Below are 25,108 nucleotides of genomic sequence, written 5' to 3'. Positions count from 1 at the left end.
TGTCATTTAGGTCAATTCACAACTGACTACAGAAAATGCATGGACAGTTCTTTTCTTCTAGGAAAGGAAAACATGTATTATATTTCATAAGTGTACTATGGAATGGTGCAGAGAAATACTATTGTGCCACTGTATTCCTTATATGAGGCTATCAATAGATAACATTAGCATTCAGATATTCTTACAAAAAAAAGTTAAAAATTCCAAACATTATCCAGTAAAATATTGTGTTCGCTGTGACAAAAAAGATTTCAATATTTAAATATAACACTTAATCAAAGTCACTATGAAGTAGGTCTGCATATCACTCAGACCCAAAAAATATAGATACTAATGTTTTGTTTATTTTTTACACATCAGCTACTAGAGCAATGTTTTATGCTAATAAAGTTTTTTCTGTCAGTTTATACTGCTTTACAAACAGATGATTTGCTTCAATAAAAAAATCAAAGGATGATAATGAAATTAAGACCTATTGTTGAAATGATTATCAAAAATGTAATTAAAATCCATAAATTGTTTGTCTGTTCTGTTTCAATTTTATGTAAATATAGTGAAATCTGTCAAATCCAGACTTTCTCCACAATATGGACTCCTCCTGAGTTCTGGCAAAATTGTTCTAAATTTATCATTAAAGCACGCTTTATAATCCCAACTCTCACAATTATGGATTACGGGCTAAAAGAACAGTACCAACAATCAAACTGCTGTGAGAATTTTGCTTTGAAATCCCGACATACACACGTAGTTAACTGAAATAACAGTCCCGACAATCAAACTGTTATGAGAACAATGCTTTGTAACCCTGAAGTAGTTGACTAAAATAACAGTCCTTCAATAAACATCTCCTTTACTTCTGTTCACATATTTAATCAAATAATCACACAGTAATAAGTGTCAGTTAGCAGTCATCTTAATGACTGATTACTTGCTGTTTTCACATACACTTCATAGTTATGGCAAACCGACAAGCGAAACATAGGCGGACTGATTTGTCACTTGTTGACAAAGTGAAACTTACTGATGAGTCAGTGACATCAAAACATAAAGCTCTTGCTGAGAAATACAAGATACAGAAACACAGTGAAAAAGATATTTTGAGGTGAACATTACCATCAGCTTTTTGAAAAGAACATAAGTGACAATACCAAGCTGCACATGAGCAGAAAGTTTGACAAGATCAACTCCCTCCTTTACAAAGGGTTTTCCTATGCATACAGTATGAATATACAAATTTAGAGAGAAAGTCCTGTATGCCACAGACCTTCATGTTGAAGAATTCAAAAGTTCATTGTGGCTGTGTCTATGGTAACGGAAGCATTTGTCCAATACAAACTCTTTAACATCTGGACAAATGAGTCAGTCCCTGCTAAGTTTGTAATAGATAGATTGCACAATAATTCTATTCAGGGTCATGATTATTATAAATGAAATACAGAAAGTAATATTTCTAACCCCAAAGACTTGTCACACCATATTAGACCCATTTCATGTGGTGCAGGTATAGGTGTGGTCCTGGTGTCTAGATGCACAGTTTACTGTTTTAATCCACCCGTTGCCTGGCTGTCAGCTGGCTATGTAAATGTAATTGGTTCCACACTATTTTTCAAAAACTGTTGCCTCGTAAACAAACTGTATAACATTCCACCAATCGGTGGTCTTTCTAACTGACAGTAATTTAATATTCTTTCACAAAAACTCAAACGTATATATGCATTGCATCTATCTTGCCACTGGTAAATGTGAAGGCATTTTATGTTTGGTTCATTGCTTCATAGATGGCAAAATATATTTCCCTCCTCTTCAATCTTCTATTTTGATTTCTATTTGAAATTCATTTTTCTATGTTGTCATGTGTTCAATGCAGAGCAAACTGAGAGAAAATTACATGGCTTGAAAATCTAGCTAGTCTTGACACTAAATCACCATTCATTGCATCTTGCATAATTTATAGCATGGCTTAACTTTGTCAAATTTGACAGGGACAATCAATTTGAAAAAAACAAAAAAGAAAAGAAAACAGTATCATCTTGATAACCAGTATTTTTATTGTTTGGCCGAACCACCAAAGATCATTCTGAAACCTCACCAATGAACTGAGAATCACAAAGAATGTTTAAGAAACTTACCCACACATGGTGAACTGTGAACCAGTGTATTTGCAAAATCATGGCACGTGTATGTGTCTGTTATGTCTGGCCCATTACATCACGACTATCATTCAAAACCATATTCCTTACATGAATCCTTGAATTCCTCATACAGTCCAAAAAAAAATGACAAATGGTCTCTGTAACCAAAGCTAAGTGAAAACTAGGAAACCTTTTTAACGTGTCAAGCTGTGAAAGGACCACTTGTTTGAAATGTAAACAAAGCCCATTTTTCACTGTGTATCTGTGTAGGCTTTGGGACTAGACAGGAAACCAGTCTAAATCAGATGGTACAAATTACGTCATATTCACAGGGGAGTAACTCTGGCCTGTTTAGTTCAGCAAACAGAGGCCTCATAATGCCATAACATTTGAGCACTTACAGTATGGGTTATACATTCATTGTAAGAAAAATAAGTATATTTTCAAACACTGACATTAAGCAATAAAAAATTCCATGTCGATTCACATGAGAAAAAAAAGGATATTTTCGTGTATACTTCTTTAATAAGCTCCACCCTGCTGAAATGTATTAAGTACAATACTGATTAACTGATGTCTTCTTATCCCACTCAGTAAGCTTTGGCTCCTTTACTAGCAGATGGACTTGCTCTGTAATGTACAGATCCCATTCCCATCCCTAATCACCAGACTAGCTCTTCTCAAAACATTCACAGCCCTACAAACTTCTTAAGCCCATTCTTAATGCACTTGTTTTTCTGCCTATGAGCAGTGTCTGTTACAAGTGCCTTAATTCATAAATTCTCGATTTCATGTCATGCAGTTGCTGGAAGTAGACCAGTATATAGTTTCTGACATAAACAGATCTTTCAGAAAAAAAATTGTTCCTTAATTATTATAATCATAACATATGATGAAAAGGAGACCAGAGACTTTGTTCATTGATTACAATTAAAGTCAAAAATTTTTTAGGGTTACGTTTTGGGAATAAGGGCCCTGAAAACCAAGTCTGATGCCTAACCAACTAATTACTAGAATCTGTACTTTACTGAAAAAGTGTTATTCCAAATATAACATTTACATTTGACCACTTTCTAAATGGCAACAAATATTAGTCTACTCACCGTTGCATTTCTTATGGCTGTGAGTATATCTCTAGTAGACAAACCACCCAGTGGGTCAACTGATTCCAATGTTCTGCCGAATGTCTCATGAAATATGTAACAAATTCTGGCTCCTCCACAACTGAAAAGAGATTATCAAAGAATGTCAAATCATTAAGTTCAATTAAAAACCAGGAACTTCATCAGTTGTAAATGTCTCCATAACAAGCATCAACAAACCAGAGGGCTTGCTTCGACCACATCCCTATTTTATGTGGATAAATTGCCCTCCATCTGTGCCAAGATCATAAAGTTGAGGGTCAAAATCAGGTTTCAGTTGATTTGCAGAAATAACTGGTAGGTGTCATGAATGGTACTTGATACGCAAATCACCAATGGTTATGTTTACTCGAGGTTTGAATCAACTGCATACAATGTTGGAATAGCAGGGTGAGGTGCATTGAAGAGTCAGGCTTTGTTGTGACACATTTTACTATGTTGATTCCGGGGTCATCACAAATACAATATTCACTAAATCTTTATTCCTCACAAAGACACATGGGCCTGAGCCTGTGATGGGGCCACTTAACATCATCAGACAGAGCATGTCATCCTACATCACAAGAATGACCCTGAAACTCTTCTGGACTCCCCAAATCAATGTATCTAGCTCAAAATATAATTAGAAACCAATTGGCAATCATCTTTCCTTGATGTGCTTGAACAGGAAGACAAAAACAATAATGAGTGAGTGAGTGAGGGAGGGAGGGAGTAGTTATAAAGTTGGTTCTATACTCAACCAAAAATGTTTAGCACAAAAATGTAAAGCTTGAAACGTACATAACTGTCATCACTAATACTGCACACACTGTTTAGCTCACATGTGAGTATAATACATCAGTTTTGAGGTAACCATGTTAAAGAGCTGTGAAAATATGTAAGACAGATTCTAAAAGTTTCCTTGTTTCTTGTCCCTGTCTGAACTAGGTCTGTCAAATGCGTATGGTCAAGGATGAATATACGTGACTATGATAATATCAAAACAAACTAGATAGATAAAATTTAACTTGCATATGTGTGTGGTGTGTGATCGACAGGGTGGGGGTGTAACTTTTTAAAAAAATCCTAAAAAGTTACATCAACATATAACTTGTGTTTCTAGGTACAAAGTAACATTTTAACATGGTTTTGTATAAAATTTCACATAAAAGATAAATACAGCTCCACTTGGACATGTTCACGATTTAGTCAACCAGTGAAACGAATCGCTGAGTCGCACTGTCGGATACAGTGGCTTGTTGCAGACGAGTTTTGGTACTGAGCGACAGGCGATGAGCTAATATATGATTTACTTCTCATGTTTGAAGCATATTATCGTAACGAACATAGAAATAATGGCGAAAGTACAAAAACTCACCTTTGACTTTAGAATTTTAGACACATATTCCAAAAAGGATGAAGATTTTTATGGATATCAACTTCTTTATTATGAGAACACAACATTTCCGAGTTACTGCTTACTCCTTTACCAGGTGTGGTTCAGAGCTATATTTATATGTACAGGTAAACAATGACAAAGTAACAAGTGGAATGAGTTAACAAAAGCTGGAAGCCAGTATAAACAAGCACTGATAGGGAGCCGACAGTTATGATAACAATGATGAAAGCCAATGGTAAGATATGTTTACATAACACAGATGGGGATTAAGGATGATGTACAAGATTGGTTTCTGTCTCCGGATCTCGATGGCCTCTTGTAGCTTCCTTTGGCGCCAAAAGATCCGGAGACAGAAACCAGCAATCAACCGTGACCAAGGTGTGTACCTACCAAGTGCCTGAGACTTGTTGATAAATTAATCTCTTCTATTTGTGTACATTCCATCTATGTAATTCATTAGTGTTTACACAATCCACCCGTGTACATCCCTTATCACCAACCCTATCATGTACATCATCCTTAATCCTCATCAAGTAGTGTGTATGTCATCATCATTGGCTTCCATCCTTAATCCCCAATCATGTACGTCGTCCTTATCGTCCTTATCCCTTATCTGTGTTATGTAAACATATCTTACCATTGGCTTCCATCATTGTTATCATAACTGTCGGCTCCCTATCAGTGCTTCTTTATACTGGCTTCCAGCTTTTGTTAACTCATTCCACTTGTTACTTTGTCATTGTTTACCTGTACATATAAATGTAGCTCTCAACCCCATTCTCATTCACCTGATGAAGGAGTAAGCATTTACTCCGAAACATTGTGTTCTCATAATAAAGAAGCTGATATCCATAAAAATCTTCATCCTTATGTATTTCACTTCTAAATGCCCTTCAAAGACTTGACATATTCCAAAGTTTTAGATCTCGGCCCGAGACTTCTGATGATCGTAGCAGACGACCGGTCCAATGCACAACACTTTTTATAAGTATTATCCGAATGGTAGAATGCACATGAACATGAACATGAACAACACCCAATGTAATTCCAGTTCAGTTCACTCAAACACAGTAGTAACGTTAAACGGTGGTCACGTTAGACATTGATCACCATACAGAAATATAAATTTGAGCTCCAGGCTCAGTAAACAAACTTGAAATGCTACTTTCCGCAGGACAACTTTTATAAAAAGAGCCATCAGAAGATGACATATCCCCCGGCCCCCACATTTGAAAGGACAAATCATCTGACAGTTACTCATTGTTTTTTCAGACTAAGTTTGAATTGTTTACATGGAATTCATGAAAATTATAAATGCCATATATCTGTAACCAGCAAAGTCACAATTTCAAGATCTGTCTCATATATCTGCCAAGATCTGTTGAAGATATGAAATGGTTTTTGAGTTGTGCTCTGGGAACGAAGCCCACCCCTCCATTTTTACAGTAGGTCCGAAATGTTGCCATGGAAACCAAGAAAATAACACATCAGAAGATCCTGTACATAGCAAAAGGCACCACTTCAGATTCTGACTGATATATCTACCAAGTTTTGTAGAAAAATATTGAACGTTTTTTGAGTTCTGCTCTGGAAACGAAACACAACTCTCACTTTTGAGACTATGTCCGAAACATTTCCATGCAAACCGAGAAAATAATAAATCACAAAAACCTGTACATAGCAAAAGGCACCACTTCAGCTTCTGACTGATATATCTACCAAGTTTTGCAGAAAGATATTGAATGGTTTTTGAGTTCTGCTCCAGAAACGAAGCCCACACCACCTTAAGACTAACACAAAAATGTTCCATGGACAAACAAAACAAAATATAAATGCCAAAAATCTGTAAATAGCAAAATGCACAACCATAGGCTGAGGTTACTATATCTATCAAGTTTGGTCTAAAAATATTGAACGGTTTCTGAGTTCTGCTCTGGAAACAAAATGATTACGGACAGACGGATGGACGGACAGACGAGGCGTCGACTATATCCCCCCGCATGACATGCGGGCGAGATAAAAACTGTTTTAAGGATTGTCATCTGTTTGATTTGAAAAGAAATTTCTTGTTATTTCAACTTACACAAAACCATGTGAAAGAAAGTTGTGCGTCAATATGTTTATGAATTTTTAAGATGAGGTGATTTGCAAGTCCATGTCTCCTTGTACTATTTCACACAAATTAAGCATGCATCGGGATTGATATATTATTTGTATTATGATATTACATTTATGTACATGTTTCATTCTTCCTGAATGATACTAGGATTACGCATATGAAAAACGTTTTCAAAACAATTTCATTTCTTTCTATTTGTAGATGTTGACTGTTAAAAAAGTAAGGAAGCAATATGATCTTACAAATTTGGCCAAATTTGGTAAAATATGTAGAGACGGGGAAAAGAACTATTGCAGGAACGTCCCATATTTTCAGCGTGCCATGGAAAACTTTGGATGATCACGTTAAGGGTAAAGCAAAAAAGGTCTTAGGCAGTAAATCAGGGCCTCAGGCAATGCTTACAGATGAAGAAGAAGAAAGCTCGACAAACTACCTAGTTTACATGGGTAACCAAGGCTTTCCATTAATTACATCAGTAAACAGATCATTCATAACTACAATTATGCAAAGATCGGGAAGACTCTCAGTGTTTGTGGAGGCTGGGCCATCTGACCAGTGGTTCAAAAAGTTTCTAGGCCAGCATCCCGAACTCCAAGAGAGACGTCTGGAACGTCAAGACAGGTCCAGGACAAGGATGTCTAATCAAACAGTTATGGACCAGTACTTTACTCTTCTCGATAAACATTGAACAGACTTGGTATTACTGATAAACTGTCACAGATTTTTAATGTAGACGAGTCCGGTTTTTCCGGTAAAGAGATGGGCCGTGAGAGAGTGACCACAGCCAGGGCGGAGCATGCATACCAGCAGTCACTTTCAACTTCAGATCAGATTACAGCAACCGTCACAGTCTGTGCCAGTGACAGAGTTCTACCGACAATGGTAGTTTATGCACAGGAACTACAAAGAAGGGGTGCCAGGTGACTGGCTATTCGCTGTGTCAGAATCTGGGTACATGGATACAGAATTATTTACAGACTGGCTCACCAAAATCTTTGTGCCCAACTGTGGCAGGACAAGGCCTGTACTTTTGATTCTAGACAATCACAATTGTCACGTCCAACTAGCGGTGCTTGAGATTGCAAAAGAAAATGAAATAGAATTTCTTTGTTTGCCAACACACATCCGACCAGGAGGCTATTGACAAATTCCAGCTTGTTACCCCTTCATTCATAGCTAGGTCAACCACTCATACACAGCTCCAAACGTCAAAATCAACCAAAGAAAAACAACTCAAAATGTCCCAGTCACAACCCTACTCTTGTGCAACATGTGGAAATTTTCTCATAAACCCACTTGTTAATTCTGGTCTTATAACTGCATATCTGGGCACGATTCCTCAACCCCTAAAGGCTGCTGTCCAAAAGAAAAGTACCAAGGCAATAAAGGTTGCGCATGTAGTTACTGGTGACGGCCTGATGGAAAGTATGTAAGAAAGAGAAGAAAGTGAGAAAAGGAGAAGGAATGACATGAAAAGAAAGTGAGGCAAGACGGTCGAAAAAAGCCAAGAAAGAAAGAGAGAAAATGCTAAGAGATCAAAGGAGAAATGAAAGGGCCATGTTGAGGATGGAGATTCAGAGAGAGAAAAAGAGGTTGAAAGAGGAAAGGTTGAAGCAAAGAAGGGAAAGGAATGAAAGGAGGAGAGCAGCAGAACAAGCAGCTGAAAGGAGAAGTGCAAGGAAGAGAAAAGCGCGAGAATATGAAGGGTATGAGAGTCCGATTAGTGAGAGAGTGTGAGACTGAATGGACAACCTGTGACAGGTGTGAGGTTTCATGATGGGTGTGTGGGGAGAAAGGATGGAACGGTGTTGTGCAGTGTGTGTGTAACTGAAGAATAACACCCACCCCCACCCAAAAAAAATAAATGGATCACTTGTTTACTGCTGTCCTCCTCTATAACACTGATATCGTGATTTGTTTGGAGAGCTAATTAACGTTGCCAGTTATTTACCTTTTTGTTCTTACCGACATCCAACATGTGCTAATCTGCCCAGATTTCAATCCTTGTCAGTTGATTTTTTTATGTACTTGCTTAATGTGAATATTTATGAAAAAAAAAAACAACTCTTACCAGATTTGCATATTGTTTCAAAGGACTCAAACTAAAACAAATTCCATAACAATCATCCAGTTATTTCATTGAAACTTTGTCATAACATCAACCACAACAAAACACAACGAACCACTTAACATCGTTTATTTGTTTTAGTTTAAAATAACAACAAACAGATACAAATCTTATTCAAATAATGTTAATATCAACTGTATTCATTTTATTTATTCTACAAACGTCTACCAACCTATTGGAATACATACATGTTTTGTCTACAAAATTCACCAACAGCCAATACAAGTTACTATAGAGAGAAAATACATCTGTTGGTCCAAGATCTGAATATCAGTTAAGTTGCATGCTTAAAACTTAAATAATCTGGTGTGATTTACATTTAGGTTTCCTTTCACTAACACATATCCACAAATAAAATTTCAGTTCGATCTGACAATTAGAAATAATTTTTAGTGAGGTGAATAAAACGTCCACAAAATCAGCTCTTATCAGCATTCGTTCACAATCAAGATGAGTAGGGTTTGCTCTATCAAATTTCATTTTTAAAATAAAATACCATTTATAAAATGTGCTCAGTATGTCAAAGTTAGAATGACAATAATTTATATATAACTTCTATGTAATATTTGGTGAATAACATGAAATATTCGAAAGTGGCAATATCTGTTCCTGTTAGTTGTTTGGAAAGCACAATATGCACTACCGCCCTTCCTGATGGGAGCGTAATAGAAAAACACGATCGACGACTGTAAACAAGCAGAATACATTGGTGAATAGCTAATATATCATCATGAAAACTTTTATTTCATTTGGTTCAGGAACTACTGGTGAAATCGCAAAAAAACACTAAAATATGGCGATAACTGATGGCAGAACTATGAATGAACATCTTCAGTATTTCTCAAAATATGATCAAATAATGTATGAAACCCTGATACCAGTATGCTTCTGTGAATGTAAGGTAACAGAATGTAAGGGAAACACATAAACCATTCCTCTAGGGTCAATTTACTTTCGCATCTTGATTGTGACTGAATGTGAACTATGGTTGATGATCTATGCATTCAAACCGACAGAGAAATGTATGTTACACTTAGTAACGTATATTTAACCCGAGCGTCATGGACATTTAAAGAAAACATCCTTGTCAAGATTTTTAATATCGTGAAACGCTGTTGACCTTTAATTAGTATGCTGATTAGATCAAGCAGATGTGTCTATGCAGTCATCATTTTACATCTTGAATTCAAATGAAAGCAATTTTACTGAAAACAATTGATTTTGGGGCTATCTGAATTTGGAAATCACTTACCACAGCCACAGATACTTGCTTAGTCATACCATGCTTAGCAATATGATGGCTGGGCACACCTGCAATACGTTTCACACATTGTGACCATGTACAGAATCGAACCGGATCCTTCTGTGTAACCACCTAATGCTTCATCCACTGGTAGACCCTACTGCCCCTTCTCGACGAGGCAGAAGCAGATTTTTCAGGAGCCTTAATGTGATGGCACATGGATTCTGATTTCTTGTGCAAGATAGGCGACCTCTAGTATTGCCTTGCAGAAAATATAAACATATAGCTCTACTTCAGTCTAATCACATTCACCCATAATAGTCATGTAAGTTCACTCATAAGTGTAAATCCAATCATTTGAAATCCTCCATTTCGTGTCCAAGGGTGATAAGGAGGTTCTATTCAGGGTGATGCTGTAGATGTTATGACGATGACTTCTGTACAGATTCATTCGATGTTTGAATGTTTTATGCTCAAACAGGGCTTGTTTGTAGTGGTAATGTTTAATTTGTCGTTTCACGACGTATTTCTTCACCCTTGTGATTTTCATTATTTCAGGATAGAATGCATTCCAAGTCTTAATCTGACTTACTCCGCGATCTTTGTGCCCGCACATTTGTCTTTCATTTTACCAATGACTTTTTTATTCATTGGGCTGTGTAGAGTATGATCCAAGAGGTAATCACTGGTGTTGTACAGGTGGATATGTTTCACCATGTTTCGACCACATCCTTGGTATGAATTTCCATCAGCAACAAATCAGTGTCGGTGTACAGGAGTACACACCTGCCTCCGTATTACGTCGTAAGCTGCTTGTAATAAAGGTCATACATTAGGTACTTAGACAGATCGAGAATGCTCATCCTGACGTAGACCGGTCAGTTAAGCTTGATATGGCTTTTAGTCATGTACAACACCGCCAAGTTGTTATCGAAAAGTTCCTTTAGATTCTCCATGTTTTTTTACAAATACCAAGTTGTTCATGGGTGTATACAAGGTTTTTCTCAAACTTGCCCAGTGGCATGTTTCCAGAACTGTGTTCAACCGAATGTAAGATTCCATCCAGGGGCTTTGATGAAACATCAGAACTCAATGTATTTTGGTCAGCTTTATGCCAAGCGGTAAGTACAGTTGCAGGTTTCTGCAGTGTACGATATACATTTTCTTGGTCATTAAGTTGTGAATGAGTTTTTCCACATGAGCCAGTGTGTTCTCTCCCAACAAGTCTCGTTAATAGTTTGACATCCACTATTAACCATTTGGGAGCGAGCGGGTAACTGTTGTGGGAGGTATGCAATTCTTCGGATATGGCCTTTCACATACTTGTTGTTGGTTTTTGCATAGCATTTCGAGTGCATGGAAATCCAGCAGCACATTCCTTTCTCAAGAAACAGGTGCATGTCATAATCTGTCAACAATTCCAATCAACTGTGTTTTTTGTCAAAAGCACATATGGGGAATAGTGTAGTACCAAGTGGGGGTTGAGTTGATACTGTTTCAAACACGTTTTTCTGAATGTCTTGTAAATGTCAGCCAGCAGCAGTACGTCCGTTTGAGATCGTGATAATCTCTCAAATGTTGGCAGCATAGTTTGTCCAAAATGTGAATGGCTTGGGTGTAATGTCCTGGGTGATATTCAAGTTGGTTGGTTGTTAATCTTCCTTTGTCTCCCAAATTCACTAATGAAATCTGTATGCCTTTTATTGATGGGCTTCATTCTTACTGTGTCAGATTCGTGTTCTTTGCACAAAGAATATTACACCTATGCTACATATTTTGCACACATAATTCACGACCCTTTCTCTAGCATACTAAGCATGATAGCTACATGATTTCGCACTTCAACTTGCGTTATTGCGAAAGAGGTGTTGATGTTTTTATTACTATCCTTACTGTAAGTGGAGGGTCTGGCAGCAGTTTTTAATGAGAGGTCCTAAAGCCCTTCTTAAACAGTTGTTGTCTCTGCTTTTAACACTGATGATGGTGTTCTTTCTCGAAGGAGAAGCAGGTAGTTGCAGGTAAGAGTCACTACATAGTGGCAATGCACTGACTGTGTTGAAGTAAACACTGACTTCACTTAGGGACCATTTCACATCCAGTTTAACTCAATTGTATAGTTTTGCCTTCATGGTTTTTAGCGATGTGTCAATGCATTCCCTTAACAATGCATCATCTTTTGGAGTTAAAGGCCCCAATTTCATGATATTGCAATGATGAATTTTTTCAGTATACCTAGGGAATGATTCTTCAGTTGTTTCTAACCCTCCTACGAGAAGTGATTCAGACCTATCGCTTGTGTCGTCGATTTCGTGATGACAGTGTGACAGAAAGTTGATACTTCATGATACCCAAATCGAACAATTCCATCCTGAGTTAGTTGCAGAAAACAGGTTTGACTCTATCCAGTATGATGTTTTTTATGGACTCATACTCTCAAACTTCTGAGGAACCCTTCCACCATAAGATGGCTGGTGTGAATGCTATCTCTTGTTCTTTCAAAAGTTCTATCGGTTTTGATTTAGTCAGATATGAGTAGCCAACGAGACATCTTTTTTTAGCCTCAGATTGCAGCTCTTTGATGGTCATCCATTCTGACATTAAAGGTCACATTTCCACAAAATTAACCTCTTTGTCGTCTACTTTTTGATCATAAGAAATGTTTGACAAGTAGTTTTATCGTCAAAACAATACAGATATCAGATGTAACTAATCTTTTTTTTTCCCTTATATTGATTCAAAGTTTCTGCATTAACCAATCATCTACACAATGAACAAACCATGGCTTACGTCACTTTAAAGTGGCATCACTGGTGCCCAAATTATAAATGAATGACGCTGCAGAGACTTTATTAGACCCATTTCAAGTGGTGCAGGTGTAGGTGTGTTTTTTGTGTCTTAGCTGGCTATGTGGTCGGTAAAATTGTACAAAAAGTGTTATCACAAAACCAAATTGTGTAACATTCAACTTGAGTCAGTCATCTTTCCACCAAACAGTAAACCTTTCCACCAAACTCAAATATATATGCAATACATATAGCATGCCACTGCAGACTGTGAAGGCATTCTATGTTTGGTACATTCCCACATAAATTGTACAAATGCCATATATCTGTAAACAGCAAAAGGCATCACTTCAACATCTGTCTCATATATCTGCCAAGATCTGTTGAAAGATATCAAATGGTTTTCGAGTTGTGCTCTGCAAACGAAGCATATCCCTCCATTTTGAGACAAAGTCAGAATTGTTCCAATGGAATCCTGGAAAAATAAAAATGCCAAAACATTGTAAATAGCAAAAGGGCACCACTTTGTGGTCTGCCTCGAATATCTGCCAAGTTTTGCTGTAAGATATTAAATAGTTTTTGAGTTGTGCTCCGGAAACAAAGCCCATCCCTCCATTTTGAGATTAAGTCAGAATAATTTCCATGGAAATTGGGAAAATAATAAATCACAAAAATCTGTAAATAGCAAGAGACACCACCTTAGGGTCTCCCCTACATATTTGCCAAGTTTTGCAGAACAATATTTAGAAGTTATGCTCCGGAAACAAAGCCCTTCCCTCCATTTTGAGACTGCAACGTTTCCATGGAAACCCTGATATATCTACCAAGTTTTGCAGAGATATATTGAACAGTTTTTGAGTTATGCTCCAGAAACAAAGTCCATCCCTCCATTTTGAGACTAAGTGTGCATTTTCATTCATATCTTGGTGCTTACATTTTCAGTTCTAATGTTTCTTTCATATTTTTACATCTGTGGTTTTACATGATTTATGTCAATATTTACATATTTTGATTTATGACTAGACAGGAGACAAGTCAAAATCAGCTTACACCAATATCGTCATAATCAAGGGGCAGCAACTCTGGGTCGTTTAGATCAGCAAACAGAGGCCTCAAAATGGCACAACATTTAAGCACCTTTAAAGCAGGTTATACATTCATTTTAATCAAATCAAGTATATATTTTCAAACATTGAAATTAAATGCTTAAAAAATTCCATTTTTGTTCACATAAGGAAAAACGTGATATTTTCCTGTACACTTCCCCTTTGAGAATAAGCACCTGACCCCCACTACACCTCCAACCATCCATCTAAAGTGAAGACTGGAATTATCTCAACCTAGGCAAGAAAAGCTCACAACATCTATGATACCAAGCAATGCCTTACAACTGAACTGGGTCACCTCAAATAATTCTAAAAACACTACTACCACTACCCTAAACAGTTTGCACAACAGGCAATACAAAGCACCACCAAGAAAACACAAATCTCCCAATTAACAATCAGCACACTGTGTCATCAGCCTTCCCTCCTATTGAACCATTATTCACAAAGTCCTGAGACTTAACAAAGCAGGTAAACATAGATGAGGTTTTCAAGAGAAACTACAACATGCCAAAAACCATTAAAACCACTGGAAAACCACCAGCTTGCCAAAAGCAAGAACCAGTGGTAACAGGGCACCACTTTCTGTGTAACTGTTGACACACTTACATTGATGAAACACCAAGTCTTCTCACTACCCGAATTGAATTAACTTCAGAACTGAGTTTCCAAACTTGACACCATGTTGACTTTGTCAGACCACGTTTGTGACAACACAGGCTACCATGACTGAGGTGTCTTTCAGTTGATTTATATTGATGTGTGAACTTAGTTAAAATAATGTTAAAATACAATTGTTAATCACAGCACATTTCTTTGTTGTTTGTTGATTTCACACCCAGCTGAAGGTTAACTTTCTAGTTATGGCTTTGGAATCAAAACTTAACATTGTTTTAAATTACCTATTTCCCCTATACTATGTTATTGTTCGGAAGTTTGGGGATTTATTGAAATCCATATCATTGGGAAGGTTCACTTGAAGTATTCTGTGTATATTTTCAGTCAAGATGTCTATTCCTTCTGCTTTCGTCTATGGTGAAATTTGTGCTGAACCTCTTATTGAAAACGATAGTACTAAAAATACTGCACCATCACAAGGACTGTTTCACAGAGTTGCTTATAATGCTTAATCAGATTTGTTGTGCTTTTGTATATCTGTATTTTCTTTGAGCCATTATATATATAAAGCATTCATCGTTAAGCATACAGGTTATCGAACACACCTCAACTTTAACCATAAATCAAGCTTTCAAAGAATGACAGGTATGTACTATTAATGCTACAGGAAGAAAATATTTGATGTGATTTTTACGCATGAAAGTTTAGGATTCCTGCATCAAATCAAAGTGTTGGAACCATTCTTGTTTTAAATGTCATGATATTATTCAACATTTTCTATATCTTTTGATAATTTGTAAGGTGACGATTTTACTGTAACTGACCAGTGAAGTCATGTTTGAGTCAGTTATACACATGAGTGAGAGAGAGACAGAAAGAGAGAGAGAGAGAGTGAGTGAGTGAGTGCTGTTTAATACTGCTTTTAGCAATATTCCAGCAATATCATAGTAGGGGACACCAGAAATGGGCTTCACACAATGTACCCACATGGGAAATCGAACCTGGTCTTCAGCATGATTCGGTAGGCAAAATCCACTACAGCATGTAAAGTTTCTTTATTTAAGTGTGTATTTTAAATGCCATGCTGCAATATATTCATCAAACTCACAAGAACTGGATACTTGCACAAAAGTTGTTTAGAAGGCTTGTTTCCTTTGACAAGCAATATTACTATCACAGTCAAATTTACAAACATAAGAGTAAGATACTCACAGCTCTGCAGTTTCTATGTTCTTGGCAGTTCCTTCTATTGTGTTACAGTATGCTGATGCAAACTTAGTGATGATCTGTAGCAGCAAGTGACCCTACAACAAAGATCAACACTATCAAAGTTCTCAAACATTTACAATGTTTGAAAAGTCACAAAATACTGAGGACTATTTCCTTCCATTGTGTGCAAAATGGAACAGTGTCTCCTAAGTCATCATAGTTCATCAAGCCAACAGCAGTTGAAAAGACTGATGGGCCTCAAATATAACCATGATGAAAGACAGACTATACCTTGTCTTCCACGGGTTCACCAAACGATGCCAGCAAAGACTGGAACTGGGCAATTAACACATTCACTCTCGTCTTCAACTCAGGTAGGCAGTCTCGTATGTGGTGCATCAAAAGCTGAAAATACACACCAACAAAATGGGATGGAATAAAGTAACATTCAATACTTCAACACCAAAGGTCACATGCAACCCATAACTTTGCAGATTCTGATACCTTGCGATATGGACTTACAGTTAAAAATTCTCAAAAATGCAAATTCAGTATATAAAGTTGAAAAAATATGTGATGAAATAATAACCCTGCAAAATAGGAGTTCAGACAATTCACTAATTTCACCCCAGCGCTGGGGTGAAAAGTGGTTTCAGTCACTGTGCTGCATCCATAGTGCATGCGCAAAGATTGGTTTTCACAGCTTGAACCAGGAAGCCAACTTGTTAAAACACAGCAAGTGAAAACACTTAGCAAACCAAGTTTTCATGAAAGTGTAGCATTAGAAATACTAATGTCATTGTTAAGAATTGCTCAGCTTGAAAACTGAAATGTTTTATTACATGCCTATGGACACATGTTGACTGTGATAAGTAGTCTGTCACAGACAATACTACTCAATGTCTGTTTTATTGACAGCTGCGTGCCTGTCAGCTAATGACATGCAATACACACCTTCAGTTACTGACCACATTTATCAGGCTATTCACCATAAACAAAATACACTGATATATGGCTCCTGCACTTGAGGACTGTCTCTGTCACATTGGGTAATTACACAGACAGGCAGATGTGATATTTGTACACATGGCATGTTATTATGGCTCTGGGTTGCAAACAAACAGCATCCATTTTTCCTGGTTAACTTGATCATATAATGCATATTTAAGGAAATTAAAAACTTGGTTATGCACACTGCCGTTGAGTAGAATTTTGGCATAACCCATGTAGATGGTGCTGACAAAATCTGGGATCAAATAACATGGCGTATGCTGCTAAGCTCTGTAACCATAAATTGTATATTTATATACTTATTCTATCTCATGTTATGCAGCTCTCCTCTTCCTCTAAGACTATGTGAGGAAATGTGCCATGAGCCAAGGTTAATCAAATCTTACTGGCCTCTGACCACCTGACCTCTGAACCCACACTGACATTGGGACCTGTCAGTCATCTCCATGTTCGTACTGCATGCTCAGCTGTTCGCATGACAACCTGTACCTGTCATTCTCATCTTAGAGCTTCTGTCATCAGTGAAGGTGGGCAGGTTGGGTAGGCTTCCATTGGATGAAATAGCATAAGTATATAAATATACTGTTTATAGTTAAAATTTTTCCTGTTTCACGTAATGCTGTATCCCACAGTTGGCAGCAGGGCTTTAGACTGCAATGACAACTCTGTGCATAATAAAAGGAGGCCAGGAGAAGCACCAACTCCTGATCTGCTCCAACTCCAAACTTGTGATGGGTCGCTTCAAATAATCTCTTGGCTCACACAGCACAAAAACTCTAGGGAGTGGGTGCTCCCAAATTAATGAGGTTTTCAGCCACAACTTTCAACAAGCAAAAGGACACAGGTTTGGCAAGTAAGCCCTGCCACTCCACAATTTATCAGGTGATCCCAGTGATAGGCTTTGTTACCTGTGTAAACAGTGCCAGGCCAAAGAAATTCCAAATGGAAGTACACGCCATTGATAGTGGGTGCCCTTGAAGACAAAGCAAAGGAACTTTTGATGGGCCAAGAAGATTGGTATGTGGAGATACACATCCTGCAGGTCGAGGTGGACTATGGAATCTCGTGGTTTGATAAATCTGGAGAAGAGCCACTGCCACCATCCAAAATTGCTGCACGGTAGTAGAAACTTCTCATTGCAGACCTCAAGTTGAAATTTAGTCTGAACTTGTGCGAATTCTTCTTGAGAACCAGAAAGAATGGAAAGTAGAACCCTGGGTCGACTGAAAACTGGCCTGGGGATTCAATCGCAAGTTTCTGGAGTAAGAAAACTATTGTGGATCATAAAAGAGATGAATGCTGAGCGGGATACATTGTGTGATCTGGAAGTAAATGGAGGATTGCTGATTAACGAAAACTGAAACCACTTGGACAGAGTGTCAAAATGAAGTTTGGAACATGATTCATACAGATGGAATAAACACCAGTCATCAGAAGATGACAAATCCCTCCAGCCCCCACATATTTGAAAAGACAAATCATCTGACAGTTACTTAATTTTTTTTAGACTAAGTTTGAATCGTTTCGATGGAAATCATGAAAATATAAATGCCACAAATCTGTAAACAGCAAAAGGCACCACTTCAAGACCTTTCTCATATATCTGCCAAGACCTGTTGAAAGATAATAAATAGTTAGAATCGTTGCCATGGAAACTGGGAAAATGATATATTAAGAAGTTTTCAATTTGTGCTTCAGAAACGAAGCCCTTCCCTCCCTATTAAGACTAGGTCCGAATCGCTTCCATGGAAACCCAGAAAATGATAAATCACAAAAACATGTAAATAGCAAAAGCACCACTTTGGGGTCTGCCACACATATCTACCAAGTTTGGCTGACAGATATTAAGTAGTTTTTGAGTTGTACTCCAGATATGAAACACACCACTCACTTTTGAGATTAAGTCTGAAATATTTCCATGGAACCGAGAAAATTGTAAATCATGAAAACCTAAGAATAGCAAAAGGCACCGCTTTAGGTTCTGACTGGTATATCTACCAAGTTTTGCAGAAAAATATCGAACAGTTTTTGAGCTATGCTCCAGAAACAAAGCCCATCCTTCCATTTTGAGAAAAAGTCTGAATCGTTTCTATAGAAACCCAGGAAATGATAAATCACAAAAACCTGTAAATAGCAAAAGGTGTCTGCCACACATATCTACCAAGTTTTGCTGACAGATATTAGGAAGTGTCTGAGTTCCAGAAACGAAACACACCTCTCACTTTTGAGACAAAGTCAAAAACGTTTCCATAGAAACCAAGAAAACTAGACACCATTGTACAGAAACTTGCTGATGATGTAGACAAAAAGAGAAGCAGATGTCAAAACAGGCCATGAGTATAACCCAGCTGGACACCATAACGCTGTTATAAGTAATCTATCGTAACAGAACTGAGTGAAGCATCAGAGACTGTTCGTGAACATCATTGTCTAGTGTCCAGAGTAGGAGGGTGAAGGAACAGTTCATCAATGAGCGTCGAATATCCCAATGGATGAGACAAAAACATAGCCTTGAGCAGCGCACTGGACATAAACAGAGCACTGGGAGTAAGCGGCACACTTGGAGACAGAGCTGATCCAATAAGGGATGGACACCAGTGGATAACCCCACCGAGAAAAGTTGAGAGAACGGCTGGCTGAGCCCAAATCCCCTGATGTAATGATGACAACAAAGCCTCCGCCACATGTGCCGCACTAGGCGGAAAGGTAACACCAAATGTACAAGTATCACAAGATGAACTGGTAGAATTCAGTAAAAGAGACTCTCACAATGGGAACAAAGGTCGCATAGGAGAAAAGCGCCAAACAGGTAGCATGCGATGCATTGAAACCAAGTGCTGGACTGAGAACATTGTGAGTAAGCACTGAACTGGTACTGCTGTGAAGAAGCGTCAAACCAGCACAACTGTAAACGCCAAACCGGGAATACTATGAGTAAGCATCAAACAAGCACCACCGAAGTAGAAAGCGCCGGACTGAACCATGCATTCTATGGGTAAGAGCTGATCCAGGCATTCTGTGTTGTTAATGTTAATCTGCTGATTGTTAACACAATCCATGTATATATACCTCTCATCATCAGGTGTGTATTCACTCTTAGCTTGATAACAATGTAACAACCTACATCGAAACTTTGCTCTGTGCAAAAAATAAGAAGTTGTCATCTTTAAGTAATGTGTTCCATTCCCAGGAAACTGTGAATAAATGCCGATCCAGACACACCAAGAGTAAGTGCCAAACTGGGGGTAAATGACACACTGGCTCAAAGTGCCGGGTCTAACCAAAGCGGTGCTCTGGCCTGTGAGAGAGCGACACAATGAAGTGAATCTATGACCCATAAGCACTGTTTGTAAAGAACAATCAAATTCGGCTTCACATTGCACTATGTAAATTCGCTTCCCATTTCATAATTTGTATTGACCAAATTTGAATACGCATGAGCATATGCAGTTTGGACACGGAAGTGGAGAGAGATAAATGTCAACATGTGTGTGTGGAGGAACAGCAACCAGGGTCGTGTCAGAGTTATTGTACCAGGAACAAACTGAAGATGTACACTTGAATAAAAAGCTGCAGACAGTACACCATACAGTTTTGGCACGCTACAGTGGACAGCGAATGAGAATGATACACAAGCAGAAATGCTGACCATTACGAATAGAACTTGATATAATCACTGGATTGGAGTGAACATCACAAATAAGTTTGCTTGTCGATAGTCACTGAAGGCATGCTGAATGCCACTCCAGAAAGACAGATACAGAACCAGTAGTCTCTTCCTCTGGTACTTTGATGGTGATGAACAGCGAGCTGGTAGGACGATCTTGCTTCAAATGTAGAGATGATGAAGGACCCTCAGAAACATCCGATGATCCCTGTCAGCCACTCATCTTGTGTCCACTCCATGATATAATAAGGGAAGACTTTTCCCCATGATGAAATATAGTGACAAGTGGAAGAGAGAGCATACATGTCCACATGGTGTAGTGACAAGAAAAGGGAATGACAGGTACAGATCCCCATAAGATCATCTGAGCATGCAGCACAAGCATGGAGATGATTGACAGGTGCCGATGTGGGTGGGATAAGAGATCAGAGGCCAGCAAGATATGATTCAACGTAGCTCATAGCACGTTTCCACACATGGTCATTGAGGAAGAGGAAAGCTGCATAACGTGAGATAGGATAAGTTTAAAAATTTGTTCATGTCACTGATACATATACCTGAGCAAAGAATTGCAAAGACAGTAGCCAAAAGACAGCATATACAAGATGTAAATACTCACTCTGTTCAGTGTCTTTGCAAGGTAGGATGTTCCATTTCTGTTGGCAATAGATGGATATTTCTTTTGTAGGAAGATAGCTTCATCCTTTAGTGCTTCTTGCAAGTCCTGAAGTTAAGTTGTATTCATCACTACATATAGATCAATTCTGAAACAGTGGCACAGCATAAATACCCAAGTTAATCTGAAACCATGTTTCCTACAGAGCATAAAAAAGTCCTGATGTAAAAATTTCTTCCCAATCAATCCAAAATTTCAGTTCTTGACAATAATCTGTACACCAAACCTGTACAATGAGTTCAAACACACTTTCAGTGTCTCCTTATTTTCAGCTTCAAAACAACATTTCACTTGAACACATTTCAGGTGTTGCCATGGTGAACCTTGTTCTACTGGTAGCATAGCAAGTTAGAGAATCATGTACAGTGTTTGTTAGTCATACTTTTCAAAGTACATCCAGTGCCATGGGAATGGATGGGTGGGAGTTAATCATGTGAGAAGAGTGAGTGAGTTAGTTTAGTTTTACTCTGCACTCATTAATATTCCAGCCATATGATGATGGTCTATAAGTAACTGAGTCTGGACCAGACACTGTGATTCACTGACACAATCAACAATGATTACTGTGATCAGAGTATAGATAAAAATTGACAACCCCCGGAGGCTACGGTCTGGATAGCAGCAGATTTCTTCTCACTGTCACAGCCACAAATCCTCCAGAATGCAAGGAGACACATTTTAACATCTCTCTTTAAGTAACATATATTACGTTTGGGATTATACTTATACTTTTAGATTCTAGTACTTTTGTTGGGTTGAATCCCATGTGAGAATAGAACTGGTATCTCATCACCAGCATGTTAAGGCAGAAGTCTTACCTGCTCAGTCACTGTCATTTCCACAATAGCATTGTGTATTCATCTGACATTACATTTTTTCACTCCACTAAATGAATTTGCCAAAACGAGAGGAGTTTACTGTTATGGTTAATAATTTCCCATCACAAAAGGTATAGGAAATAGCCTATGAACCAGTACAATATAACACAGACAAGTCTACAACGTTCCATATTATGTATTGAGCAGACAAGTGTCAGACACAATGATTCACACTAGATGTTCCTAGTACAATGCAACCAAGAAAAATCTAAAGTAATGGGTCACAAATATCATATCATCTTACCAAAGTCTTGGTTTTCAGTGAGAAACAGTTCGACTAAATCTTACACAACAATTTTTCTTGAATGTAGGTCAAGCATTGATGAAGTGGTAGACAGATGTAGATAGGCCGAATGATGACACAACTCCAGTATTACTCCATGTTTAAGTCTCTGTGTGTGTCGTAAACACAGCAACCATCCTTATATATACACACACTCACTGAAATAAAGGGAGGCAACACTAACGCGCTACCTTAAACGCATACCGCTAAAACACTATTACCGTGATATGAAATATGACCCATAATAAGTATCACATCAAAATCTAATGATTGTGACCCAATAAAACTATCATAATATTAATCCACAACAATACAAATTACAGAAAAGACACTTTTGTAATAGTTAATATCGGATTGCATCTTTTCTTTCTGTTTTGTGGGTTTTTAAAGTCACATTCAGCAATATTAAGGCTGAATGTCAGCAGTCTGTTAAAACCACGTCTTGTCAACGTAATGTAACACTAGTGAAGGCTGGCTCTCCTAAAACAATTGATCACATAACATCTATATCATTTGACTTACTTTGTAACAGTTGATAAGACTCAAGAATTATTTCAGTATATACACATTATGATAAGAATCCGTATCTGGGTGACATTTTGCGATGACTTCATCTGCATTGACATCTGCATTAACAAGAGATCCAAACTGGTATGGTCCTTGAACATCTACGACATAAATGTCCCTTAAATATTGTGAAGAGAAAACCCCGTTCAATATTTACATGCATCCTCCAATGGGAGACAGTAAAAAGTGCAGTTGCTAACATTACTGCCATGTTTGAGGCTAGTTCTCTGATCTCATTTGGGTTGGAGCCCACTGGTGGAAGTATTCCTGCAGAGGTGTAAGCTCAAGAACTCTAAACAATCGCTTCAGTCTGTTTGGGTCAAAATGACATTGACTGATCACAATCTAACAGCAAATGGGTTCATGATCATACACAAGTTACTTAACAAATTATCATCATTTCGTTTTCATTTTCCATGGGTAATGTAACAGTGGCAGGAACAACCTTTGGGGCGGGAAGCATGTGCAGCTTAAGATGTCAACATTTAGGGGTTGTATCAAAACTCGCCTTGACTGGAATTTGAGGAAATTCTGTACAGAGTTAGGGCAGATTGCTGGGGTTACTTTACTTACGTTACTTATGCATATGGTATTGTTGCAACTCAACACTAGATTTTATGATACCACAGATAAGTTCTACTGGATCAAGATCATGATGATAAGGCAATAAACATAAAGTTTCATGGCCATGTGCTCTCAGATATAGATCTGCCTTATAGATTGGTGTTGATTTGTCGTACTTTATTGTGACATACAAAACAGGTTTAGACGAATATGTTGTTTTTTTAGCCATGCAACTATTTAACTTGTCCTGCTGATGAAGATTTTGCATCTGGATCCAGCACACTATGATACAGTGTGTTGTCCATAACAATTTCACTTTTTTGCGGAAGTGCTGTTACCAGCTGTTTTTTCACTTATTTGAAGAAAATTTCCACAATCACTTCAGTGTGGTAATATCTGCTGCATTTTGTCTTGAATAGGAGCGAAGAATCAGGCAGAAACCTCCCACACTTTTACAACCTGCATGTAATACACTGAGTCGCTCACCTTTACCCAATGGCAGTTTCCTGCTATATGGTTCTGTAGAGGAGCTATACACCCATTGTGTTTTTGCAAAGTCACTGGTATTTACTCACATTTAGTCTAAAAACACTGGTTTGAATCCTTCTTGACGTTTCTGTCTGCTAGTGTGTAAGTATCTGTTGTGTGATCGTGCAATGTCAACTCTTTCACATACTCTGTTTTTACCACCTGCCTTTTAGTTGGTAATGAAATCAAAATTCATGCAAAAGTTTCCATAACATATTTGGATGTAGTGTACAAATGTTCTGTATCCATGTGTTTTTGCAAAATGAATTGATAGAGTTTAGTTGTACGCCACACTCAGCAATATTCCAGCTATATGGCGGCTGTCTGTAAATAATCGAGTCTGGACCAGACAATCCAGTGATCAACAACATGAGCATCGATCCACGCAATTGGGAACCGATGACGTGCCAACCAAGTCAGCGAGCCTGACCACTCGATCCCGTTAGTCGCCTCTTACGACAAGCATTGTCGCCAAAATGCAGTTACGTTTGCCTGTTTTCAAGAGAGGGCTATTTGATACAAAGCCTCTTAGTTATGCCTGACTCACTCGCACATTGTCTCAATAATTTTTGCAATTGTTTATCAGAAAAATCAACTCCACATGCACTGTATTTAACAAATTTCCTTACAAGTACTGGATCTAGACAAGACTTTGCATCTACCATACTAAGTCACAACTAGTACATTGATCAAACTTGTAACAGTCCTTTTCTTTGTGGTTTGTGAGTGAAAATAGATGATTTCCAGTTTAATTCCCAAATTAATAAAAAAAGGTCATAGTTTCCACTCAGGGATTGAAGAAAGGAGAAATGCACAGTGTGAGATATATGAAGTTTATAAAAAAGTCAAAATAAGATAGTGTAGGCTTGTGGGAAAGTGGTGACATGTCTCACTTTTTTGGTGTTGATATCTGCCTGACTTCTGTTGACAACTCCAATGATTCCTAACTTGACTGGAATGACCCGACCACATAGCACATCCATGGCATCTGTGCCTGCATCCATCAGATCAAGTTTGGTTATGACTGCCAAAGTTCTCCTTCCTGAAAACAATACACAATTCTAATAAAAAAACGA

The 25,108-nt window shown here is 37.9% G+C and overlaps 2 protein-coding genes across 2 annotated transcripts in view; one reads left to right on the top strand and one right to left on the bottom strand.

The window, feature by feature from the left end:
* Positions 1–25,108, bottom strand: part of LOC137295549 (dynamin-1-like protein) — a 77,903-nt gene that overhangs the window by 32,422 nt on the left and 20,373 nt on the right. The window contains exons 5-9 of the mRNA XM_067826937.1: positions 24,926–25,074; positions 21,156–21,260; positions 16,150–16,263; positions 15,862–15,953; positions 3,236–3,356 (exon numbers count right to left, since the gene is read on the bottom strand). Coding sequence (XP_067683038.1) covers positions 3,236–3,356; positions 15,862–15,953; positions 16,150–16,263; positions 21,156–21,260; positions 24,926–25,074 — 581 coding nt within the window. The remainder of the gene's footprint in view (positions 1–3,235; positions 3,357–15,861; positions 15,954–16,149; positions 16,264–21,155; positions 21,261–24,925; positions 25,075–25,108) is intronic.
* Positions 7,166–7,915, top strand: LOC137296410 (uncharacterized). Its single transcript, XM_067828207.1, has 2 exons — positions 7,166–7,440; positions 7,669–7,915. Exons 1-2 carry the CDS (start codon positions 7,166–7,168, stop codon positions 7,913–7,915), a joined length of 522 nt encoding a protein of 173 aa, XP_067684308.1.

Source organism: Haliotis asinina, chromosome 9 (assembly GCF_037392515.1).
Source record: "Haliotis asinina isolate JCU_RB_2024 chromosome 9, JCU_Hal_asi_v2, whole genome shotgun sequence".
Lineage (NCBI taxonomy): Eukaryota > Metazoa > Mollusca > Gastropoda > Lepetellida > Haliotidae > Haliotis > Haliotis asinina.
Note: the sequence above shows the minus strand (reverse complement) of the source record. Positions and strands in the feature narration are given on the sequence as shown.

Excerpts from the sequence above, each read along its gene's own strand:
- LOC137296410 (XM_067828207.1), top strand. The coding sequence starts at position 7,166 with ATGCTTACAGATGAAGAAGAAGAAAGCTCGACAAACTACCTAGTTTAC. Across the intron at positions 7,441-7,668 it reads GTTATGGACCAGTACTTTAC|GAACTACAAAGAAGGGGTGC; the intron begins TCTTCTCGATAA and ends GTTTATGCACAG.